Raw genomic sequence first — 27,355 nt, 5'->3', positions numbered from 1 at the left:
ATTAGGGTCTTTTAAGGGGTATTTTTGGGGTAGAAAGGAGGGAGGGGTTTACTATAGAACCCTATGGGATTTTATTTTCAAAAATTTTCAAATGAATATAACTTAAAAACTGTAAGTGATAGATACATGCAGTCTTTAGAAATGATTAAAGGACCATAAAACAAATCACATGTAATATAGTGGGAGTCCATGGGGGGTCATCCCCACCCCCTTCAGTTTGAGAATATGCTATTATCTTGTAAACGGTGCAGATCCCCACCCCTAAACCATATATATTCATGTAGGGGACAATAAAACAAATGAAATAAAATAAAAGGGAAGTCCATAGGGGGTCACCCCACCCCCTCTTGTTTGAAAACTTGTAAACGGTCAACATCCCCAACCCTAAACCGTATATATTCTTGTATGGGACAATAAAACAAATCACATGAAATTAAATGTAAGTTCCGGGGGTTCACCCCCACCTGTTCAATTTGAGAATGTACTATTATCTTGTAAACGGTCCAGATCCCCACCCCTAAACTATATATATTCTTGTAGGAGACAATGAAACAAATGAAATAAAATAAAAGGGAAGTCCCTAGGGGGTCACCCCATCCCCTCTTGTTTGAAAACTTGTAAACCATCAACATCCCCACCCCTAAACCATATATATTCTTGTATGGGACAATAAAGCTAATCAAATGAAATTTAAGGGAAGTGCCTGGGGTCGTCCCTACCTTGTTCAATTTGAGAATGTGCTATTATCTTGTATGGGACAAAAATTCAAATCAAATGAACATGGGACCATATGAATGGAGAGTTATTGGAGCTTTGTTTGGAAGACTTCGTAACAGCATCCTGTTACAATTACTTCTTGTTTTATTTGTTATTGCATATGTTTTTATATTCGGTGAAAAGCTCATTAGAGCTTATGTTTGTAGTGTTTGTCAAATGCTGAATCCAAATAAAGTTTTACTTACTTATTGATTTTTTTTTCAATATACGAGAAATAAGAAAATAAACTTTTTTTTCATGTTACCAAGGACATATCTAAGTGTATAGTTGAATGAATCAATATTTTTGTACAGTCGACATGGTTAATATCGAATATTCAAACCCATATTAAGATAATATAATCTTGATTTATTTCAATACATGACCAAAAAATATTCTGTCTTAACAAGTAACATTGGTTAAATGGTTAAAATTATCTTCATTAATAATAAAAAATAAAAGTTATAAACAAATGTTTGGATAAAAATGGGGGGACAATATTTTTTTTTTTTTAATTTACTGGTAATTTTCTCTATTTTTATGAATATAGTATAATCAGATGATTTTTTTTTTTTATAAATCTATTGTTTTGATAGTAAATTTTCTTTCTTGGCGGTATTTTTTTTTTTCTTTTTGTCGCTAAGTTTTCTTCTTGTTTCTTCTGAGCGCTTCTTGTCTCTAAAATTCTTCTTGTCTCTAATAAGTGAGACCGCGGAAATACAGTTCATCGCTGTTTGGTTTTCGGTTTATAAATAAATCTTCTCCTCCGAAATGTTTAACGAAAGAAGAACTTCAACTAATCTTTTAAAGTAAAAATTGACATGAATTGATCTTGTCCACTGATGAAATTTGGCGAAATATTTTCACGTAAAATTCAAAATGAAATATATCAACAATAAGCCCATGACTTTTTGTGTGTAATAGGTTCGTATACGTCTCAAAGACAAAAGTTAAATTTCAGAGATTGCTGTCATGTATTTTATAGTGGATTCATCAATCTGGTTGTTATTTATACTATAAATTATAGTCACATTCAGCTGAAATTCGTAGCGGTTATAGAATAACCCTAGTCCGAGATTACTCTGACGTCCAATGGCTGTTTTGCAAGACAACCTGGGGCCGTAGGACGTCAGAGCTCATCCCATATCAAAAAGTGGATATTTGGCCATCCAAAATAGATGCGTCGCTTCTGTTCTGGTGCCAACGGCCTTGGAATTATAATATGAGGCAGGCATAACCTGTGAATGGGGACGAAGTCTGTATGTATTATTTTCTTAATTCAATCATGTTGATAAAAGAAACCGAAATACCGTATGTAACGTTCCCGATTTTGGTTCTGTTGTTAGGGAATTAGCTGTGAGGTTCTTTAAGTTATGACGTCATATTCGATGTAAACAAAAAAAAACGCTTACATCAGGTAACGTAACGTTAAATATAAAAAAAAATCAAAGTCTCATGCAAACAAGACAGATTTCTGCGCAAATGCGGGAAAACCGGAACAGGAACTAGATCTGAAAAAAAAAGTTAACGATTTTGAGTTCATTAGTACAATGAAAAATTCTGGAAATTTTCCCAGATTTTTTTTTTTTTTTTCATTGATTTTTCTACCGTAATTGGGGACTTCGTCCCCATATAAATCGAGTATCAATTTGTTCATTTTTCATTTATCTCTTCATTTATTTAAGCTTCGCCTGCCTGCCACCCTTTATTTTTTGCATATTTAAACAGTTTTCACAGTGACCATGGTGACCCATCCATTCAGACATTTTTACTTTCATTTTCAAAAGGACATCAAGTTACGAGAGATTTTGCGACCTCGAGACTCAAATAGGAAACTACTTTTTTTCACCTCCTTGATAGGAGATCGATGTTTAACATTTAGTAACCAACCACAATTTTCCACCTCCTTTACAGGAGATCGGTATTAAGCATTTAGTGCCAACCATGATAACAATCAGAAGCTCTCGGACATTTAGATCACTTGCATCGTAAATGAACGAGGTGTTCGATTATGGTCATTTGCATAAATCGACACTTTTTTTCTTGTGGTCACATGATAATCTCGATGTCCTTTTGAAAATAAAGGAGGTGAAAAAAGGCAAATTATTTGCATATTTGAGTCTTGAGGTCGTGAAATCTCTCGTAACTTGACGTCCTTTTGAAAATAAAAGTAAAAATGTCTGAATCGATGGGTCACTGTTAAAACTGTTTAAACATGTTAAATATGAAACTAGAGGCTCTAAAGAGCCTGTGTCACTCAACTTGGTCTATGTGCATATTAAACAACAATGAACAAAGGACACAGATGGATTAATGACAAAATTGTGTTTTGCTGATGGTGATGTGTTTGTACATCTTACTTTACTGAACATGCTTGCTGCTTACAATTACCTCTATCTATAATGAACTTGGCCCAGTAGTTTCAGTGGAAAATGTTAGTAAAAATTTACAAATTTTATGAAAATTGTTAAAAATTGACTATAAAGGACAATAACTCTGACCATTTTGGTCATGTTGACTTATTTGTAGGAGGTCTTACTTTGCTGTACATTATTGCTGTTTACAGTTTATCTAGATGAATATCTATAATAATATTCAAGATAATAACAAATAACGGCAAAATTTCCTTAAAATTACCAATTCTGGGGCAGCAACCTAACAACGGGTTGTTCGATCCATCTGAAAATTTGCTCTAAATGCTTAGGTTTTTGAGTTATACATGTTATAAGCCAAAAACTGCATTTTACCCCTATGTTCTATTTTTAGCTGTGGCGGCCATCTTGTTTTGATGGCCTGGTCACTGGACACATTTTCAAACTAGATACCCCAAAGATGATTGTTGCCAAGTTTGGATTCATTTGGCCCAGTAGTTTCAGAGAAGATTTTTATAAAAGATTACTAAGATTTACGTAAAATGGTTAAAATTGATTATAAAGGGCAATAACTCCTAAAGGGGTTAACTGACCATTTTGGTCTTGTTGACTTATTTGTAAATCTTACTTTGCCTAACATTATTGCTGTTTACAGTTTATCTCTATTTATACATTTGTAATAATATTCAAGATAATAACCAAAAACAGCAAAATTTCCTTAAAATTACCATTTCAGGGGCAGCAACCCAACAACGGGTTGTCCGATTCATCTGAAAATTTCAGGACAGATAGATTTTGACCTGATTAACAATTTCCCCTACGTCAGATTTCCTCTAAATGCTTTGGTTTTTGAGTTATAAGGCAAAAACTGCATTTTACCCCTATGTTCTATTTTTAGCAGTGGCTGCAATATTGGTTGGATGGCCTGGTCACTAGACACTTTTTTTAGACTAGATACCCCAAAGATGATTGTTGCCAAGTTTGGATTCATTTGGCCCAGTAGTTTCAGAGGAGAAGATTTTTATAAAAGATTACTAAGATTTATGAAAAATGGTTAAAACTTGACTATAAAGGGCAATAACTCCTAAAGGGGTCAACCGACCATTTCGGTCATGTTGACTTATTTGTAAGTCTTACTTTGCTTAACATTATTGCTGTTTACAGTTTATCTCTATCTATAATAATATTCAAGAGTTATAAGCAAGAAACTGCATTTTACCCCTATGTTCTATTTTTAGCCATGGTAGCCATCTTGCTAGATTGGCCGTGTCACCTGACACATTTTTTAAACTAAATACCCCAATGATGATTCTGGCCAAGTTTGGTTAGATTTGACCCAGTAGTTTCAGAGGAGAAGATTTTTGTAAAAGTTTTAAAACAGACGACGACGACATACGCAAAGTGATGAGAAAAGCTCACTTGGCCCTTTGGGCCAGGTGAACTAAAAATAAAGGGTGGCAGGTAGGTGAAGCTTACATGAATGAAAAATGAACAAATTGATAATCGATTTATATAATTCCAAGGCCAATAGTTGGCACCAGAAGCTACAAAGCAGCACATCTATTTTGGATAGGCAAATATCCACTTTTTGATATGGGATGAGCTCTGACGTCCTATGGCCCCAGGTTGTCTTGCAAAACAGCCATTGGATGTCAGAGTAATCTTGGACTAGTTTAACCCTAACCCTGTTTATATGAAACTCTACATAATCATAGATCATATGAACATGTAAATTATAAAACCAAGGCTCAATCGATACTACATGTAGGTTCTTTATTGAATGCTTCATTGAAGTTGTTGTAAAACTCAGATAAAATAAAGTTGATGTCATCAAAATGGACAAGTTTCAGTTCCAAGTTCCAACCACCTTCATTCTGGTCAACCCCTTCTTCTGGACTTGCGTATTGTATTTATTGCTAATAAACATGATAAACTCTCAATCTGAAATGTTTGCCACTGGACATGCTGGACAAAAAGTAAAAAAAAAAAATATTAGTATTTTGTTCTTTCTTAAACTTTATGTAAATAAGGCCTTTAGTTTTCTTGTTTGAATTGTTTTACCTTTTCATTTCGAGGCCTTTTATATCTGACTATGTGGTATGGGCTTTGCTCATTGTTGAAAGCCACACAGGGGTTGTTGATTGCTGTACATTTTAGTCTTTTGTGGAGAGTTGTCTCAGAACTCTCATTGGCAATCATACTTCATCTTCTTTTTTTATATTATCTGGTTTAGCTTAATCATTATTGAAATTAGGTCCTGATAAAACTATTATATTGTTTTATCATATGTTTAGTAGTAAATACAGTAGTTTTGAATATGTGATAAATAGCCTGCTGTTTAATCCATATCGCGCAACTTTGATGCGCACCCTTTACTGCATACCCTTTATCACACCCCTACCCTTTATTGCATGAATACCCTTTATCACACCCCTTCTTTTTTTTCTTTTTTTTTTTTACATAGTTTTTATTATGTATAAAGCTTAAGAATTTTTTCCCCCTAAAAATAGGTAGGGTCATTCGAGCGTGATGCAATTTATTGAATGACGTCATTGTTTGGTATGTACCTGTGACATCATGAACGTCAAGTTTTCATAATTTTTGGCACACTAAATGCAACTGTAAAAATCACAAAACGCACAAAAAAATACAACAATAAACAATATATTTTATAAACAACAGCACGCAAATTGTAAGGTAACCCAGGTGCTTTGGATAAGTAACTGAGCAGTTCTTTTAAGGCTTTTAAGACAAGACAAAAGTAGAACTGAAGGTGACCCAGTGAACAGTTCATATAACATGTATAATATAACTCTCCTTTTGAAATATATGATAAAGTGTATAAAAACATGGCAAAATCCATATTTCATGCTGTATCACCATCGACCAATATCATCCCTCGGGCCTAAAGGCCCTTGGGCTGATATTGGTGTCTCGGGATGATACAACATATGATACGGATTTTGCCATGTATTATTCTCTATATATTCCCCAGAGAATGTGTGGTAGTATTTTGGTATCATGTGGTTGGCGTCGTTGTTGTCAGCGTCGTCCGAAGACGGATGGTTTCCGTATAATAACTTTAGTATAAGAAAACAGAAATCAATAAAAATAAGACAATGCTTATAACCACAAAAGAAAGGTTGGGATTGATTTTGGGGGTTATGGTCCCTAAGGTTAAGGAATTAGGGGCCCAAACGGCCCATAAATAGCATTTATCTAGTGTCAGAACAATAAGTATTAAAGATGATAAGTTGTGTATAAGTATTTCAATTGGTCTGAAATTGTACCACAATGTTGAAAACCATAAGTAGAAGGTTAAGATATATATTTTAAGGGTTATGGGGCAAACAGTTTAGGAATAACATGAATAAAGGGCCAAAAAAAGGGCCAGAAACAAACATTTTTGTAGTTTCAAGTCAATAAATTGGAGCTATCTTTCTTTGTCCAGAATGGTTGTTGAATCACCTAAAACTAATGCTTTATATAATCTTCTTTGAAAATTGGAGTTATCTTTCTTTTTCCAGAATAGAAGTTGAATAAACTTAAACCAATTCTACAATATATATACAATGCAATTTTCACTTTACTACCAACTGATAAATTAAAGCAATCTTTACCATTCAGTGATTACAAGCACTTTGATTACCATTCTAGGGTTATGCGCCTTTACAAGTGGAAAAATTGCAAAATTTTTTAGTTTCTGTTTGTCTCAACTAAATTTAATGAAATGTGTATATAATGCTTATTACCTCTAAACTCAGTTTAAGTTCAATTTTGGTAGCTTCAATTTTACAGTTCTTGAGTTATGTCCCTTTATAACATTATATGCTAGAGGGGCATCATCTGTGTCCTTTTGGACACATTCCCCATTTATTTTTTTAGAAGTTACTATTAATTAATATTAGTTTTAACCATGACTGTATGAAATTTTATATTTTAATATTTTATGATGTATTTAAATGAGTAGTTATTGTTGCAAACTCCATTAGAAATTTGAGTTGAGAATAATTTTTGGAATAAGGGAAAGGGGGAAGTGAAATAAAAAATTGGGGTGAGGGTCAATTTTTTTCTCTCATTTCAGCATGTTCAGATTTCAGAATTAAAAAAAAAAAATTCTTCAAATATTTCTTCTTTGAGAGCCAGAGAGGATTACTATTCAGCAGCATAGTAAATTGCTCAAAAGCCAAAAAAAAAATTTAAGTTCATTAGACCTCATTCATTCTGTGTCAGAAACCTATGCTGTGTCAACTATTTAATCACAATCCAAATTCAGAGCTGTATCCAGCTTAAAAGTTGTGTCCATACTTGCCCCAACCGTTCAGGTTTGACCTCTGCGGTCATATAAAGCTGTGCCCTGCAGAGCATCTGGTTTCAAGTTGCTGTGAGAGTAACTAACTTATATTATCATATTTATTCCAGGTTTATAGAATGTCTGTCTATCTGCAGTGTAGAGTGTGTAGGAATCCTGTTGTGAAGGAAGATCAGCTTGTAGATAGTTACAAAGCAGGATTCAAAGGTTAGATTATTTTTAAGACGTGACGGTTAAAAGAGTCTAGATTATAGTCATGATAATTTAAAATGGTTTATATCAAAATTCAAATTCAATATCAACACAAAAATACTTGCTTTTCTGTAAACCTACTCAAATTGTGCCTAAAGCTACCCTAAAGATTTTAAAAAAATTTGAACAAGCACTATTCAAGTTCAACTCTTTCCCCTGGTTAAACATTTAGACATAATTGGTTGACAGTAAGCTACAATAGAAAAAGAGTTGATACAGTGTAGACATAATGATTTATATAATTCAGTATGTTGTAATTTATATGTTTCAGTATGTGACAATAGCACAGTATGGTATATAAGAGAAGACAATATGCCTGATTGGGTGTCTGAGGCAGTCATCAAGGTATGGCTTACCTCATTTCAGTTTTGTTGACTTGTTTTGCTGTGAATACTACTATTTTTCTGGCAATGTCAACATATACTTTACCTCCATGTTCACCCAAGATAACAAAATGGAGTAGGTTCAGTAAGACCCTTTTTTGGCCCCAAAATATAGAAGTTTTACAAAATTGTGAAAATGTATTAATCTTTAAAGGGAAATTCCACGATTTTTTACTTATCATCTAATTATGTTCATCTTAACATAAAAAACACATTTGCAAAGTTTTAAATTTATATACCTTCTAATAACGGAGAAAATCAAGTATCTGTAACTTTTTTGGTTGAATTCTTGAGTGGGTTGTGACGTATTAGCCCGATTTATTGAATTCTGGGAAAAAATAAAATCTGTTTAACTCTTATAGCTTATCGACAATATATACGTAATTAAAAGCGCACAGCTGACGAATGGTCGTAGTTATTAACCACAATATAATAATGAACGAAAATGAATATGTATATACCGTTTTGTATTGATTGAATTAAACTCCTATAAAATTATCTCTAGTAAATGTTTTTGAATAAATTTAATTAATTATTGTTGAAATTTTATTCATAAAATATTTATTGAACATTTATACTGATATTGAACTGAAAATATTTCAGTTCTATTTACCGTTATTGTTTTGATAATCATTTCAATGCAACTAATGTGTGAGCAAAGTGTGTATATTATTTTGTAAAGGTCACTGTATATTTCTCGGCTTGAGGTCAATTCGTTTACCTTGTAGCTATTTAGCCGCAGGTGTGAGTTCAAGCGTACACAGGTATAAATGTTGTTATTTGGAAAGGATAAACAGAAAGGATTAGAAAGAGTATGATGTCACGATGTTAATACACTAAGATTCAATAAACGATGAGAATAAAGATTCAAAAATTAAATTGTGTAAATTAATTGAAAATAAAATTCAGATTCGAAAATCCGAAAATGTATAAAAATAAAAAGAAACTATTTTTGATTACTTTTTTTAGCGGCAATTGGCGTTAAGATTCAAATATGAAGTAAAAAATAGTAGTTTTAATCTTTAATAAAAACTAAATGCAATATTACCCAATTTGATATACCATTGTACATCTGTTTGGTATCATTGACTTTACCGGAATTTCTTAACTTGTATTCAAATCTGGCTGTGTTTAAATGCTAATAAAACTATTGCAATTTTAAAGTTTTCAATTGACAAAAAAATACAACATACATGATTTTTTTTAGCTCACCTGGCCCGAAGGGCCAAGTGAGCTTTTCTCATCACTTGGCGTCCGTCGTCCGTCGTCGTCCGTCGTCGTTAACTTTTAGAAAAATCTTCTCCTCTGAAACTACTGGGCCAAATTAAACCAAACTTGGCCACAATCATCATTGGGGTATCTAGTTTAAAAAATGTATGGCGTGACCCGACAAACAAAACAAAATGGCCGCCATGGCTAAAAATAGAACATAGGGGTAAAATGCAGTTTTTGGCTTATAACTGAAAAACCAAAGCATTTAGAGCAAATCTGTCAGGGTAAAATTGTAAATCAGGTCAAGATCTATCTGCCTTGAAATTTTCAGATGAATCCGACAACCCGTTGTTGGGTTGCTGCCCCTGAATTGGTAATTTTAGGGAAATTCTGTCCATTTTCACTTATTATCTTAGATATTATTATAGATAGAGATAAACTGTAAACAGCAATAATGTTCAGCAAAGTAAGATCTACAAATAAGTCAACATAACCAAAATGGTCAGTTGACCCCTTTAGGAGTTATTGCCCTTTATAGTCAATTTTTAACCATTTTTCGTTAATCTTAGTAATCTTTTACAAACATCTTCTCCTCTGAAACGACTGGGCCAAATAAAACCAAACTTGGCTGCAATCATTATTAGGGTTCCTAGTTAAAAAAATGTGTGGCGTGACCTGGCCAACCAACCAAGATGGCTGCCATGGCTAAAAATAGAACATAGGGGTAAAATGCAGTTTTTTGCTTATAACTCAAAAACCAAACCTTTTAGAGCAAATCTGACAAGTGGTAAAATTGTTTATCTAGGCAAGATCTAACTGCCCTGAAATTTTCAGATGAATCCGACAAGCCGTTGTTGGGTTGCTGCCCCTGAATTGGTAATTTTAGGGAAATTTTAATGTTTTTGGTTATTATCTTGAATATTATTATAGATAGAGATAAACTGTAAACAGCAATAATGTTCAGCAAAGTAAGATCTACAAATAAGTCAACATAACCAAAATGGTCAATTGACCCCTTTAGGAGTTATTGCCCTTTATAGTCAATTTTTAACCATTTTCGTTAATCTTAGTAATCTTTTACAAAAATCTTCTCCTCTGAAACTACTGGGCCAAATAAAACCAAACTTGGCCGCAATCATTATTGGGGCTCCTAGTTAAAAAAATGTGTGGCGTGACCTGGCCAACCAACCAAGATGGCTGCCATGGCTAAAAATAGAACATAGGGGTAAAATGCAGTTTTTTGCTTATAACTCAAAAACCAAACCTTTTAGAGCAAATCTGACAAGTGATAAAATTGTTTATCTAGGCAAGATCTAACTGCCCTGAAATTTTCAGATGAATCCGACAACCCGTTGTTGGGTTGCTGCCCCTGAATTGGTAATTTTAGGGAAATTTTTATGTTTTTGGTTATTATCTTGAATATTATTATAGATAGAGATAAACTGTAAACAGCAATAATGTTCAGCAAAGTAAGATCTACAAATAAGTCAACATAACCAAAATGGTCAGTTGACCCCTTTAGGAGTTATTGCCCTTTATAGTCAATTTTTAACCATTTTTCGTTAATCTTAGTAATCTTTTACAAAAATCTTCTCCTCTGAAACTACTAAGCCAAATAAAACCAAACTTGGCCGCAATCATTATTGGGGTTCCTAGTTAAAAAAATGTGTGGCGTGACCCGGCCAACTATCCAAGATGGCTGCCATGGCTAAAAATAGAACATAGGGGTAAAATGCAGTTTTTTGCTTATAACTCAAAAACCAAACCTTTTAGAGCAAATCTGACATGGGGTAAAATTGTATATCTAGGCAAGATCTAACTGCCCTGAAATTTTCAGATGAATCCTACAACCTGTTGTTGGGTTGCTGCCCCTGAATTGGTAATTTTAGGGAAATTTTGCTGTTTTTGGTCATTATCTTGAATATTATTATAGATAGAGATGAACTGTAAACATCATTATTGTTCAGCACAGTAAGATCTACAAATAAATCAACATGAACAAAATTGTCAGTTGACCCCTTTAGGTGTAACACCACTAATTCAGGCCCGGCCAGAAAGCACATACCAGAAAGTAGTACATATTTAACACAAAATAGTTCCTACGCATGAGTGTAACTTTTAAAATATGTAGAATATTTAGGTATGTTTGGTATCAAATGAAAGCTGAAGGACTGGTGATCATTGTAGAACACTTTTGAACTTTTAGTTTTGAATATTAAAAGAACTGCACCAAATTTTAAAAAGAGGGTACATGTTGTCTGTTTGTCAGATCTGAAGTACCTGTTTTGGTACATCTGAACTTCCGGGAACCAGTTCTTTCTTATATGCCATGCAAGGTATGTTGATTTTTTCAGTACAAGACACCATAAAGTGTTGCTTTGAAATGCAATGATTGCCATTTTATTTGAACTTAAAATAAAAGAGGTGTGCCTTTTTGAAACGGAGGAATTTAACATAGAAAGCAATGGGACCATGAATTAGTGGTGTACTTCCTATTACAGAGAATCACCAGAAATCCAATTTTTAGAAGTTGTACCTATTCCAATGAAATTAAGTCAAATATGATGTTAGTTATCATGTTTAATCATCTTTTTTTGGTCAACCAACCTGCTTATAGGAAATTTAAGCTCTTAAATTGGCATACTCAAGTATGTTAGCCGTTTATGGTCATACAACATGCATGCAGTCAGGAATTGACTCCAAGTTCTTATATTTGCATTTTTTCTGATTGAAATCCATAAAACATGTATTTTATGACTTGTATAAGGAACAGAAAAGCTCTTGGTCAAAATAATTTTCTGATTTTCAAGATTATTTTTTTTCTTATGGTAGCCTTTTACAATCTAGGCAAATGGTATATACTCATATAAGAATTCTAAAATCTCACTGTGCATGCAATTTTGAACCAGTTTAGCAAGTTATATAGCTGAGGGATATATTAATTGCTCTTATTTATCTATGTTTTCCCACAGAATTTATGGTTCATACAAAAAAAAGCCTTTTTTGAATTTCAAGAAAAAAGGGGGGATAATTTCTCATCTATGTCCTAAGTTTGGACTAATATATTTTTATTTAATGAAGAACTTCTGATAAAAATATGACTATTAGTAAGCGCATAGCTTTCCTAATAGAAATTGATAAATAAAACAATGATATTGAGAATAAAAAAAGTATATTGGTCACTGGTAATATACATATGCAGTTTTCTTTGAATAACCCATATGTTACTACCAGTCCAATTTGAGCTTTGAAGTAATAAAATAGTCTTTGGACTAAAGCTTTATATGTTTTTAATTGCTTGAAATATATCATAGAATGAAAAAAAGTAATGCTCAAGTCAATATAGCAACTTTGGTTCTGTTATAGGTGTAACACCACTAATTCAGGCCCGGCCAGAAAGCACATACCAGAAAGTAGTACATATTTAACACAAAATAGTTCCTACGCATGAGTGTAACTTTTAAAATATGTAGAATATTTAGGTATGTTTGGTATCAAATGAAAGCTGAAGGACTGGTGATCATTGTAGAACACTTTTGAACTTTTAGTTTTGAATATTAAAAGAACTGCACCAAATTTTAAAAAGAGGGTACATGTTGTCTGTTTGTCAGATCTGAAGTACCTGTTTTGGTACATCTGAACTTCCGGGAACCAGTTCTTTCTTATATGCCATGCAAGGTATGTTGATTTTTTCAGTACAAGACACCATAAAGTGTTGCTTTGAAATGCAATGATTGCCATTTTATTTGAACTTAAAATAAAAGAGGTGTGCCTTTTTGAAACGGAGGAATTTAACATAGAAAGCAATGGGACCATGAATTAGTGGTGTACTTCCTATTACAGAGAATCACCAGAAATCCAATTTTTAGAAGTTGTACCTATTCCAATGAAATTAAGTCAAATATGATGTTAGTTATCATGTTTAATCATCTTTTTTTGGTCAACCAACCTGCTTATAGGAAATTTAAGCTCTTAAATTGGCATACTCAAGTATGTTAGCCGTTTATGGTCATACAACATGCATGCAGTCAGGAATTGACTCCAAGTTCTTATATTTGCATTTTTTCTGATTGAAATCCATAAAACATGTATTTTATGACTTGTATAAGGAACAGAAAAGCTCTTGGTCAAAATAATTTTCTGATTTTCAAGATTATTTTTTTTCTTATGGTAGCCTTTTACAATCTAGGCAAATGGTATATACTCATATAAGAATTCTAAAATCTCACTGTGCATGCAATTTTGAACCAGTTTAGCAAGTTATATAGCTGAGGGATATATTAATTGCTCTTATTTATCTATGTTTTCCCACAGAATTTATGGTTCATACAAAAAAAAGCCTTTTTTGAATTTCAAGAAAAAAGGGGGGATAATTTCTCATCTATGTCCTAAGTTTGGACTAATATATTTTTATTTAATGAAGAACTTCTGATAAAAATATGACTATTAGTAAGCGCATAGCTTTCCTAATAGAAATTGATAAATAAAACAATGATATTGAGAATAAAAAAAGTATATTGGTCACTGGTAATATACATATGCAGTTTTCTTTGAATAACCCATTTGTTACTACCAGTCCAATTTGAGCTTTGAAGTAATAAAATAGTCTTTGGACTAAAGCTTTATATGTTTTTAATTGCTTGAAATATATCATAGAATGAAAAAAAGTAATGCTCAAGTCAATATAGCAACTTTGGTTCTGTTATAGGTGTAACACCACTAATTCAGGCCCGGCCAGAAAGCACATACCAGAAAGTAGTACATATTTAACACAAAATAGTTCCTACGCATGAGTGTAACTTTTAAAATATGTAGAATATTTAGGTATGTTTGGTATCAAATGAAAGCTGAAGGACTGGTGATCATTGTAGAACACTTTTGAACTTTTAGTTTTGAATATTAAAAGAACTGCACCAAATTTTAAAAAGAGGGTACATGTTGTCTGTTTGTCAGATCTGAAGTACCTGTTTTGGTACATCTGAACTTCCGGGAACCAGTTCTTTCTTATATGCCATGCAAGGTATGTTGATTTTTTCAGTACAAGACACCATAAAGTGTTGCTTTGAAATGCAATGATTGCCATTTTATTTGAACTTAAAATAAAAGAGGTGTGCCTTTTTGAAACGGAGGAATTTAACATAGAAAGCAATGGGACCATGAATTAGTGGTGTACTTCCTTTAGGAGTTATTGTCCTTTATAGTCAATTTTTAACAATTTTCCTGAAATTTGTAAATTTTTACTTACATTTTCCACTGAAACTACTGGGCCAAGTTTAATATAGATAGAAATAATTGTTAGCAGCAAGAATCTTCAGTAAAATAAGATGTACAAACACTTCACCATCACAAAAACATAATTTTGTCATGAATCCATCTGCGTCCTTTGTTTAATATTCACATAGACCAAGGTGAGCGACACAGGCTCTTTAGAGCCTCTAGTTTTAGTTTCTTTTTAACATTTTATTCTTACATAATTAAATTCATTTGACAATCATTTACACAAACTTTTTGTGAAAAAATACCAATTATCTAAGCTAAGGCATTCTTTTTTTTAAAGGATTTTTGAGGATTTTATTTTAATTCTATGATAATATTTGTGCAATGTTGAACATGATAGCCATCATTAATCCAAATAAGTCATACAGTAGTTGTAATAAAAGTTATATTTTAGTCATGCATAACTGATATTGACGAATTTGGAATAGTTCGTCCATACATCGTTGTTCTTGAAACAATCATTATTAGTATACATGTAAGTTTCCTGATGTATAAGAGCCATTGAAGATGAGCTCCAGAGAAAGCAGACTAGTAGTGTTTCGTTCGGACTATCGACATCGACCGCTTGTTCTTGATATTTTAAATTGTATGCATATATACGTATATGTTTATGATAGTGATGAGTTCTTGTGTCTGACAAAAACTAAATTTCTTCATGGTTATATCTTGCCATACGTTTATATTGGTTTGTAAGGTGATTACTCAAAATCGTTATTTGAAAATCATGTTTGTGAGATGTATATTCATTTCAATACAGAAATTTCGTCTATATATTTCACAAGTGTATAACAGAGAAGCTCTGAAGGTCCATTACTTCCATTTTGTTTGGGTGTGAACCATCGATGTTGACAGCAATATCAAAGAATAAGATGATGATGGTAGAAAGAACTATGGGCGTCATGTGGCAAATATTACATGCATATTGGACAATGAGTTGTCAATCTGTATGAAAAGATTTCCAATACATTGTACCACCATATTATTGAGAAGGAATGTTTACATGATATACTCTCGTACTAGTATTACAGGGTTCTTGTGGCGTTCACCCTAGACACACATCTTTTTAAAGATGTTTAAAAAAAAAGACTGAACCAATTTAATGTCATATTTCCTTATTTTTTAAATATAACTAAAAGTCTTTCATCTGACAAGAATACCCCTATTTAGCGGACAAGTAATTTATTCTTTTTTCTGTTATTGAATACCAAGAAAGAAAAAAATAATTCTGAAATTAATTTGAAACTTTGATACTCAATTGCAAATTTTCCCTTCAAAAAGGGAAAATAACTCCCATATGTAGTCTTGGGATTGCTTTGGTAGAAATTATTTTCATGATCCTGAAGATATTCAAATGAGAATAGCAAATTGGTGAAACAATTTTGTTGTAATCTTTTACATTTGTGAAGGCGATTTGTACTAAAAAAAAACAGTGTTTGGGGAGATAACTCTTACAATAAAAAGTGTTTGGTTTAACATGGTCAGTTTGAAAATTGTAATAACTGTTCTTTATCATATGCAACAAATCTAAGTGACATTTTGTGAAACAAAAAAGGGAACATCAGGAAATGTAATGGAACGAGAAAAAAAAATAATAATCAGAAGAAAAACAATAGGTCTCTCCACAGAAAATTGGAAAGACCTAAATATTTTTCAATTAATTAGAGTTGTCTCCCTTTGTCCTATCATTTCAATGTATTGTCAGGTACACTATTCTGGCTTTTCAGTGGTGGTTTGAGGGGGGTCCATGGGATGTAACCTTCCCTTGTATTTGAACAATAAATGCATTTGAATAGGGATATATAGTTAGAACTCCCAATCTATCCTGGGTTTTGAACCCGAACCACCCTTGTTTTTGTGAGTGTATGCATTCCTGTTTGAATGGTTTTACTCTAGTAATTCTTTAGGCCCTTTATAGCTTGCTGTTGGATGTGAGCCAAGGCTCTGTGTTGAAGGCCATACCTTGTCCTATAATGGTTTACTTTTACTTTTGAATATATGTGTGCTTTATAGGGAATAAATCCAGATACAGATACACTTAAAATTCTCAAAACAGATGAAAGGTGAAAGGTACCAAAGGGAAACTTAAACCTATAAACTGACAACACTATCATTACTATGGCAAAAAAGAAAAAAGACCAAATGAAATGAAAAGCAACAGTATACAAAACACAACATAGAAAACTAAAGACTCAGCAAAACGAACACCACTAAAAACTGGGTGTGATCTCAATACTTACCACTAAAAACTGGGTGTGATCTCAATACTTACCACTAAAAACTGGGTGTGATCTCAATACTTACCACTAAAAACTGGGTGTGATCTCAATACTTACCACTAAAAACTGGGTGTGATCTCAATACTTACCACTAAAAACTGGGTGTGATCTCAATACTTACCACTAAAACTGGGTGTGATCTCAATACTTTGAAAGATAAACACAAATCATATTTTGACATTTCGTTTATTTGTAGGAATCGTGGCAGAAAGGGAAGTTGTGTTGTCCAAAGTGTAATGGTAAACTGGGATCATTCAACTTTATCAAGATACTTACATGTCAACAATGTGACAATAATCAACTGCCACCTGTTCATATACTTAGAGACAGAGTGGATAAAAAGATTTTAGCAGTCACGTCATGTATTTCTCCAGATAATGCCACTATTGGAAGCCTGCATCAGGTATTAACACCTTCAAGTGAAAGCCTGCATCAGGTATTCACACCTAGGATTTATCCTGATGGAACCAATACATTTAGTAGAACATTGATTGGTATGGATCATCAGCATGTAACTTCTTTGCTGGGTGCTCATGTTGTTAACTCTAATGAACTTCCAGTCAGTCCTAAAATGGTGGCACAACACAAAACAGATTCACCCAATCATGATTGCTATATGATCAATAATAATGATCAATCTGTGATTAATGATGAAGTCATGATTGATCGGGTTGATGATTATGGATCAGATATTGATGATACAATCTCTGATTTTTGCCCAGAAGATTTTATCAAGATTAGGGATGCAGAATGTTTAGATGAACCCACATCTGAGTCAAAAAGAACAATCTTTGATCCGTACAAAGAAATGTCCCAGAATGATCTCAATGGCTTTCAGGCTCCGTCAAAAGACCATTGTGTAGATAAAGCAGTGACATTTTCCTGTTTAAGAGTTGCTGAGGAAAATGTTTTAATGACACATAATGATGAAATGGATGAATGGAATGACAGTAATCTTGAACAAGACAAAAGCAATGAAAAACTTGAGAGAGTTCAGGATTTCGGGCAGACAACTATGGCCATGTCTTTCAAAACCAACTGTGATACTTTTCAAATGCATTCTCTTCCTAGTGGCAATGAACACAACAGTACTAATGTCACTCATTTACAAAGTGATTCTGGTGAAGATTATACTATCACCAGTAATACACACCATTTACTACAAGATTTCAGTTCAACTGTTCTTACTGGATCTAGTCAAATTATCAATAGTACATCTGTAGAAGAAACTAATGGCCTTCTGGTGGAACAACAAACAAATGTAATCCTATCGGAACCATTTGATACTTATCAGGAAAACATAACCCACTCAGATTCAAGTAGGCTTGATCATCAACACTTTATAGCAACTAATGCAGAAATTCTTCCTGAAGAGTTAGAAAGCCAGGCGCCAAGTAATAGCAGGCTTCAGAGTTCAGTAGATTTGATAGTGGGAGATCAGTCTTTATTTGAGGAAAGTCGTGCACCAAATAGAGAAGATGAAAGTCTTGTGCCAATTTCATTTGATGAAAATCCTGTGCCAAATTTATTTGATGAAAGTCCTGTGGCAGATGAAGATGATGGAGACATAGATGTGGATGTGGATATACCTGTTGATTTTCTGACATTCTCTGAGAGGAGAAGTAGGAGGAGACCAAACAGGAGATCAAGAAGGGAAAACAAGGGTACACAATATTAATTTAATTTCTCAATAATAACCATAGCAGTATTAGCTCTAATTATGATTTTTCAAATGTGACACAAGTAGATATGAATGTTTCCCTGTTTACTTGATTACCTTGTCTCAATGTTTAATTTCATTTTTTTAGACACCCATGACCAGAAGAGGTATAGTATAACTAAGTTTGGTTTCGGGTGAATGCTTTAATGGCGACACTAGACTGGCTATAACACCTGCCACCACAAGGATGGCAGGTCACCTTCCTGACCGGCTTGTGACCACCGTCCGAAAGTGAAAATAGTTTTGTTGTATGATTGCCAATGAGACAACTGTTCACAAGAGACCAAAATAACACAGACATCAACAACTATAGGTCATCGTACGACCTTCAACAATGAGCAAAGCCCATACCGCATAGTCAGCTATAAAAGGCCCAGATAAGACAATGTCAAACAATTTAAACGAATAAAGGAACAGTCTAATTTATGTAAGTATGTTTGATTCATTTTAGGAAAAAGAAAAGAGAAAAAAGAACTGCCAAAGACTGAAAATGTGGTATGTAGTTTTAATATTACATTTTTATCTAATAGGCCAATATTATTTACAGTTTATGCCCAAAATCATGAAAATTGCACTAAAATCCTGTTTCTAGGTATTAAAAGTCAATAAGACAACAAACCAACCTCACAAAAGATCAATAAAAATCTATAGTCTTTAATCATACTTTTGCTATTTGATGATCACAATCATTGAAACATTGATACATTGAAACATTTTATTTCACTAAAGGCCTCACATGAGGCATGATACATTGTAGTACAACAATATAACAAATTATGCATGAACAAACATATTTACAAATGCATGAATAAATGGGCAATCACAAAGTTAGCAGTTTACTCCGTATATGAGTTATTGCCCTTAGATGATGATAATTGTTACCGTCTGGGATGAAAATTTCAGGGACTTAATTTTCGGTTCTCCCTTGACACCATTTGCGAGTATGGTCTTGAGGAAACGATGATAGTCCGTCGGACAGGGACGATAAATGGCTGACCCGTGTTAAGAGAGAGCCATATCTCTTGCACGTTAAAGACACCCAGGTAGATTTCGAAAAAGAGCAGGCTAATGCCGTTACAAGGCAGCACTCGCACCCGCAAAGTGGAAAGGAATAATATAAGTTGCAAAACTTGTTTCCCAATCCACTTTAAATAAATATGTTTAAACATAATTTCCAAATTGTACACAAGAAACTAAAATAAAATAATACAAGACTAACAAAGGTCAGAGGCTCCTGACTTGGGACAGGAGCAAAAAAGCTGTGTGGTTAAACATGTTTGTGAGATCTCAACCCTCCAAGAATTTATCTACAAATAAGTCACATTGCTGGAATTGTCAGTCTGCTCCTTACAGGACTAACAATGTCTTTATATTTCATGTTGTAGTATGAAACCTGGTTTGTTGATTTCCCAGATGAACATTTATGTCCCGTCTGCTTTGACTTGTTTTGTGAACCCCATGCTTGCTCTCCATGTGACCATGTGATGTGTGAAGCATGTCTGAGACGTGTTGGTCACAAGAATGTTTACAATACTCCATGTCCAATGTGTAGACAGCTGATTGTACAGTGTATCAAGAAAATAGGTTTGTTATTACAATATTGGGATAATATTTAAATTCCTTGGTTCGGAATTTAATGAATTCTGGGAAATATTTTCAAAAGTGTACAATAAAACATTGTGATTGGCTAACAACTTCATAAACAATGTGAATTCAACCAATGACTTGACATTATTTTCATAACAATAAAATTACCCACAATCCTTTAGATTCAGAAACAGTTTATTGCAATTTATTTTTACAAACTGTTTATATATTATGTGATATAACTTGGATGTAAAGCAGATTAATCAAACTTTCATCTTGAAATAAATCATCAAAATTATAATATCTCAAAAATTAATTGATTGAAAGTGTGCTGGATCCCTCAAAAGTATCTGGGATAAATAAGTAGTTTACATTATACGAGACACACAAAGAGAAATCACTCTGAAAATGATAATTGATATGGAAACACAACATTTTTTACTGATTTAAGTTGGTACCCTGGTACCTTTCGAGACTAAAATTGATTTGGCTCTTTAAATTTTAAAAATATTTACATTGACCCTGACAAAAATAATAAAATTTCCAACAAACTTGAACCACAAACTTTATTGGAAGAATTTCATTGCATATATAGCAGTTTGAACATCATTTATGATCAATGAGAAGCTTAATATTTCCTAAACAATGGAACATGAATAAAACATTCACTGATTTTTCTAGAGTTATCTCCCTGTACTGTTATGAATCAACGTATTAGATATGGGAATTCCCAAAGGGAGAAATGTTTCACAAAAAATTAAAATCATGAATGAATTTTACATTGCATATCAAGAAATATGTATTTTTTTAATCAGAAGTTTGGTGTGCATGAATAAAAGTAATATGAAGATTATTCATAATTTTATAAAAAAAAAAAATCACCAAATTGTGTCTTGCTTTTTTTTAAAAGTCTGTCATTCCAGTTTGAAAATAAGCCTGAAAGGCTATAACTTTGGCTTGTTTTAGTGGATATGTTTAACCCTTTAGAAAGGATAGCTGGAGCCTGCTTCTGGGAGCTAGATTTTCTATTTGTGTATTGAAGACCTGTTGGTGACCTTGGGCTGTTATCTGCATTTTGGTTGAGTTGTTATCTCTTTTGACACATTCTCCATTTTCATTGTCAATTCTATTACAATGTTTTCTCCATTGATTGATATACCATGTTGTTTTATTACAGAACTGGTTAAAACTTTGAAGAATTTTTACCCTGAAGAGTACCGAGCCAGACTACGGGAACAGAGGAAGTATCTAAACGACAGGTTTAGTCCACTACCTCACAGGAGAACAGCATTAGCCCAGAGTCAAGAGGACATCAGAAACAGGATTCTAGGACAAAGAAACAATCTACAACCTCACAGAGCCAAAATATATCTAGCTGGTTTTGTCCTCCTTATAATGATAGTACCAGTGATGTCATTGGGAAAAGCTGTTGTTAACTCTGCCATAGGTTTGGTGCAAGATATCTGGACATGGTTATGAAATGGCATCTTTTATTCAGAAATCATGCATTGTATATCAATTTTTCATGGAATTTGTGGTTGCAGGTCAACCAAGAAATTAAATGTTCAAAGAATAACAAATTTGCCATAAAGATTATATTATGTAGATTTTGGCAAAACCAGAAAATTGATGTTTTCCTACCGGTTATTCCACAAAAATAGAAGAAGTCACAGTATACTGTAAATTCAGAAATTATTGCTTCCATTTATTATTGCTATTTATGAAGATTAGAGAAAAATGCTAGATAAGTTATTTGGATTTCTGCTAATCTGCATACATAATACAGATATATGTAACCAATATCAGAATCTGAGTTCTTCCAATTGTGGTACACACAGAGTGATATTAATGGCAAAAAAACAAACTTGTAATAATTTCTGAACTTACAGTATACGACTATTATTGTGATATTGTTATATGCAGTATGTGAAGTGTGTTTGTTATATATGCAGTGTTTTAAGCAATGAGGCTTTTCATTTGAAGTCAAACAGTATGTACGTTGAGGGTGTTTTGCATAATTATTTTTGGTCACAAGCTGAACATATTTTCGTTAGAAATCAGGTTTGAGTTTATCTTTCTTATGGTTAAATTACACATATTTTTGCTGGAAGCCCCTGTATTTGATACATCAGTCATAATTTCTAGTCAAAATGTTTGAGTTAAATTTATATCAGGCTTTGCATTACATGTTTTATGTAAGCATCTTCTCCTTTAGTTTTCACCTCCGATTCAAAAAGATTGAACATTTGGTGTGTTCATGTTTTAATGATTTGTTATATGATTTTTTATCTCACTTTTTCCAGGCTTTGGAACTTAATCATTTTACAGTATGATTTATGTTCTTCATCTATAATATATATAATAAAGATATTCTTTGTCCCCCTCATTTAACAGCATCTTCATTGTTGAGGGGACTTGCAGGTACAAAAAATTCAGTAAATATTTTAACATTTTTTTTTCATTACAAATTTTATTTATTACACTAAGGCCAGGATTTTTTAATTTGTTGGTTTACGGATCCGCCGACCCGATTTTGTTGATTTCCAAAATAAAAATAAATCAAATTTTCAGGCTTTTTTTTTTATTCTCGCCGACCCTAACAAATGCATTATCCCTGAAAAATAATTAAAATATCCTTTTTTATGAAATGAAATGCATAAATCACTAACAGAAGTGATGACACTTTCTGTTGTGAAAAATGAAACTTTCAGTTTACGTGTCTAAAAATAGACAAATCAATTATGAATGACCTTGAAATGTCGTTTGCACAAATAATTTTGCGGAACGAAACCTGTGTTTAAAACCAATTACACAATAAGTTCGTTTCCCTTATTTGTCATTAGTCCATAAGATGCATGTTCTCATATAAATAGACTTGTCCAAATGTGGACAGGTGGAAGTTCAAGACATCAAGTTAAAATACTGAATTTTAACAAATCATTTGATATTTTCTTGTTTTATAGATAATAAAAAAATGTCGTCCATTTGGATAAAAAACGGGAATGCATGACAACAGATTATTTAACCTGATATTCTCGTTTTTCCAGTGGACGAGTCTATTACGTTTTTGACACGTGTGTTGAAACTTATTTTCGTAAGACGTTTTTACTTTTTTTTTCTTTATCAGTTTTCGTGCTTATTATTTTTCACCAAGTTTTGATTAAAAGCTAAGTCAAATAACTGACGTGAATCTGTTTTTCTTGTTTGTGAAATGACGATTTAATTTCGTCTTTGTCAGTACGTGTAACCCCCCCCCCCCCTTTTTTTACGGGAAATTATTAGACAATGTGATGTTTATAGCTGAGCAATAATATTTCATCAAACTAAAATTTAAGAACGATGAAAAAATAGTATGACAAACATATTATTAGAAAGGTGAAATATATTTTTATTTAGTTTTCTGTTTTGAATTATATTTTTTTTCTTTTTTTTTCCGACCGACCGACCCGACTTTTTTATGGAGAAAATCTGTAAACCAACAAATTAAAAAATTGTGGCCTAACAGTTGTAACTTTATGATAAAGAACAAAACTAAACCTAAATAAATCAATTTGTTTTGGCCCCAGATGACTTTTAAAATGTTTACTTTATTGAAAAAGCCTCAAATTATCTCCCTGTGGTGAAAAAAATGCCATTTTTTTGCATTAAAATTGAAATATCTTTTTTATTCATCCAATTTCTGTAATTTAGTTCTTTTTGTATTAAAATATCAATTTTTTTTCTCCTATTAGTTCAACAGAAAAAATTACATAAACAGAAATGCATGTTTCTTTTGAAGGCTGATTGTGTGTGAGCTTATATAAATGGTGACCCCATATTTTTATTTTATCTTTCTATTAGGGATAGGAAAAAGTTTATTTATAGAAAAAAATAGCAATTCCTATGTTAGAAAAAAAAAAGATTTATACCCGCAAGCCCCCTTAACATTATACATTGATAAGTCATAATATTTTAATCTGGTCATTTGGGTTGTGTTCCATATTTATACGACAGCAAACATTTTTTGGGGGTTCATATTAAACTATGATGTAGTTGTAGTGTCTATTTTTGTCCCAACTGTTCAGGGTTGGACCTCTGCAGTCTTATACAGCTGTGCCCAGCATAGCAGTTTCTTATATACAATAAACAAAACTTTTATAAATGTATGAAAATTGTTTAAATTGAAAAGTGCTTATTTTATTATTTAAAATATAAATAAGTATTTGTATAACCACAAACTGATATTAACATATGTTCATTTTCATCTGTGATCATGTTCTAACTTCTATGATTGAAGAGGGTTGAAATATTAAACTTTTCATAAAAAAAATCTAAATTTGAAAAGTGATGATTGTGAAATAATTTCTTTTTTCATACAAACATTTATAACTACATTTTCATAGATTTATTATTTTTTGTTATATTTCTGACCCTTTGATACTATTGTGTGTTAAAAAAACACAAATATACTGAGCCAAAAAGTTTAGCAACAAAAATATGAAATTTTATTTTATTACAAAATTGTAACAATATATGATTTTAATAAAAAAAAAAAAAAAATAGTTATGACAAGTCAGAAGCGACATGAATGTTTATCACTCATATTCATTAGGATTTTCTTTGTATGGAGTGTGGGAGGGTCAAAATGCAAAAATGAGTATAGTGTTATTCAAAATCAATTTCTCGGTCATGCCCTAAGTGCATCAATGAAGGATTGCCAGACACACCAGCAGCTGTCCTTAGTCAATGCAATACTGTTGTGGCAGGAAAAAACTTATCACGTGTTGATGCAAAGTGAAAGTAGCGCTCCTCCCTCGATGATAGTTTTTCATGGTGTACGACATATCAACCTATTCCGTGCAGTTGCAATTTGTCGATATCTGTTTGTTAGTCACTAAACTGTTGACTTATGCACATTTAATCAAGCCACGACATCAGAAACACTCATTCTGGCATCAACCATCCCAATAGCCTTCTAATGATCATTTTCGGGAAGGCCAAGTCAGGCCCATGCAATTTTTTAAAACTTTTTTGTGTTTTTCTTACCAATGGTGTGTTTTTGAACGTTAGTGAACAAAAAAAATAAAATTTTGTTTTAAAAGTACAGGTACAGAAGTTAAAACATCAATTTCACATGGAAAGCTAAAATGACGCGAAATCAATCATCCAGAAAAAAAGTAAGACTGTTAAAAATTACAGGTAAATCTAAGGATTATATCAATGATGTTTTAAAAAAAATTGCAGAAACAACAAAAGAAAAATTGAAAAAAAAGTGTTGCTAAACTTTTTTGGCTCAGTATAAAATTACTCCACTATCTATATTGCTGTAAACTTTATGCATTTTAAGAGGAATTTTGAAGAAAAAAATATGTCACAAATCTTTGAAAGACTTCCTTAATGAGACCAAAGTTAACCTTTTAAAAAACTTTTTTTTAAACACATTAATGATATTATGATAAAGTTTGAGTATATAATTTGATTAAAACAGGAAATTATTTTACAATTTTGTAACCTGGTCTTATCAGTAAGTAGCTTTGTCAAGGTGAACTTCCTGTTTGAGTGAATGTTGTGTTAGACGATAGGGTATGTTCTAGTCAATACATATATATATAATACACCAACCGACTGATTTTGATAATACAATGTAATATAAAAGTTTTGCATTTTTTTGAAGAAGGATTTAAGAAAAAATTGTAGTTACAGTATAGTCACTTATAAAATAATTGAGTTATCTATCTTTGTATAGGATGATTAACATTTAAGATAGTTTCACCTATTATTGGTTTTACTGTTAAATAATGGAGTTATCTATCTTTGTATAGGAGGATAGTTTCAGCTATTATTGGTTTTACTGTTAAATAATGGAGATATCTACCTGTGTATAGGAAGATAGTTTCAGCTATTATTGGTTTTACTGTTAGATGATGGAGTAATCTACCTGTGTATAGGAAGATAGTTTCAGCTATTATGGGTTTTACTGTTATTGTTAAGTTTAATTGTTATCGCTAAGCTTATTTTAATAAACCAGGATATTATAGGTTGAAATTTTATTTATAAATAAATATGAAATAAAAGAATATGAAATTTCAAAATGTTATGTTTACTGTCCATTATTATAAACGAGAATGTTGACTAATTGTTAGTAAATTTTTGTGAGCCACCAATTCAGGTGTTGAACAAGATAGAATTTGTCAAAACCAGGAAATCGCATATCTACAAAAATATGATTCAAGTCATTGAAAATCTGTACCATTAAAAAATAACTGAATCCATAGTATTTACCAATATACCAGCAACATTAGAACAACAGAAATGGCATATTGATGAGTGGTTTAAATATTTCCTATATGAATTCAAACTTTAGTTTGCCTCATCAAAATATTTTTAAACTTATACACTAAGCTTATTACCATCTTGGTGTTACTTTTACTGTTCTCAAGTGAATACCATGATACCGAGGTGTGATATGAAAACTGCTAAACAAATATGTACACCTTTAAATACAATATTAAAAGCCTGATGTCCTTGATCTGATGTTTATAGCCTTATAATACGGGAAATGGACCAAACCTCAACATTGTCCAATGAATCATGAAATGAGGTCAAGGTCAGATGAAACCTGCTAGTTGGACATGGATACCATATACCAACAAATTATTCTATTACTCATGCCACCTTTTTTTCCAACCATGAAAATGGTGTCGAGGACAATGGATAGACAGAAACGTAACATAATACATTAAGTATCTCCATTCAAGGTATCAAGCATCCAAGTCTTCTACCATTTGAAATTTAAAGCTTTCTACAAATTGTAATTTCCTGTCTCTCATTCTGAGACTTTTGTCCCAGACTTGACATCAACATTTGTTTACTCTGCATACAACACATAATTCTGGCCCATATCAAAGATACTTAATTTGCCAGTGGCAGTCCAAACATGAAGCCCTTCTGAAGAAAAATATGACTATAATTTAACACATGGCCTGTATGTGAAAGAATGGTCTCGGGTGAAGAGTTGTCTCATAGGAAATCATACCACATATTCAGAATTCTATATAATTCTTCATTCAACAGGGTGTTAGCTATATATATGAACCCTGATTTTTTTTCACTTACAGTATACTCAAACGGTACCAGATTTTCAATTTCAGATTACTTCACTTGTAACTTCTAAGAAAAACTCAACCAATTTATCTTGGAAGTATAGTTCTATTTCTGAGTGATAAATA

The 27,355-nt window shown here is 32.4% G+C and overlaps 1 protein-coding gene across 1 annotated transcript; it reads left to right on the top strand.

The window, feature by feature from the left end:
* Positions 1–1,576: 1,576 nt before the first annotated feature.
* Positions 1,577–21,626, top strand: LOC134718345 (uncharacterized). The gene is made up of 7 exons (XM_063580842.1): positions 1,577–1,680; positions 7,551–7,647; positions 7,964–8,037; positions 17,037–18,504; positions 19,012–19,055; positions 19,946–20,144; positions 21,325–21,626. The coding sequence occupies exons 2-7, from the start codon at positions 7,560–7,562 to the stop codon at positions 21,624–21,626; spliced, it is 2,175 nt and encodes a 724-aa protein (XP_063436912.1). The 5' UTR covers positions 1,577–1,680; positions 7,551–7,559.
* Positions 21,627–27,355: the final 5,729 nt, after the last annotated feature.

The sequence above is a fragment of the Mytilus trossulus genome, chromosome 5 (genome assembly GCF_036588685.1).
Source record: "Mytilus trossulus isolate FHL-02 chromosome 5, PNRI_Mtr1.1.1.hap1, whole genome shotgun sequence".
Taxonomy (NCBI): Eukaryota; Metazoa; Mollusca; class Bivalvia; order Mytilida; family Mytilidae; genus Mytilus; species Mytilus trossulus.
This window is presented reverse-complemented; position numbering and strand designations above follow the sequence as displayed.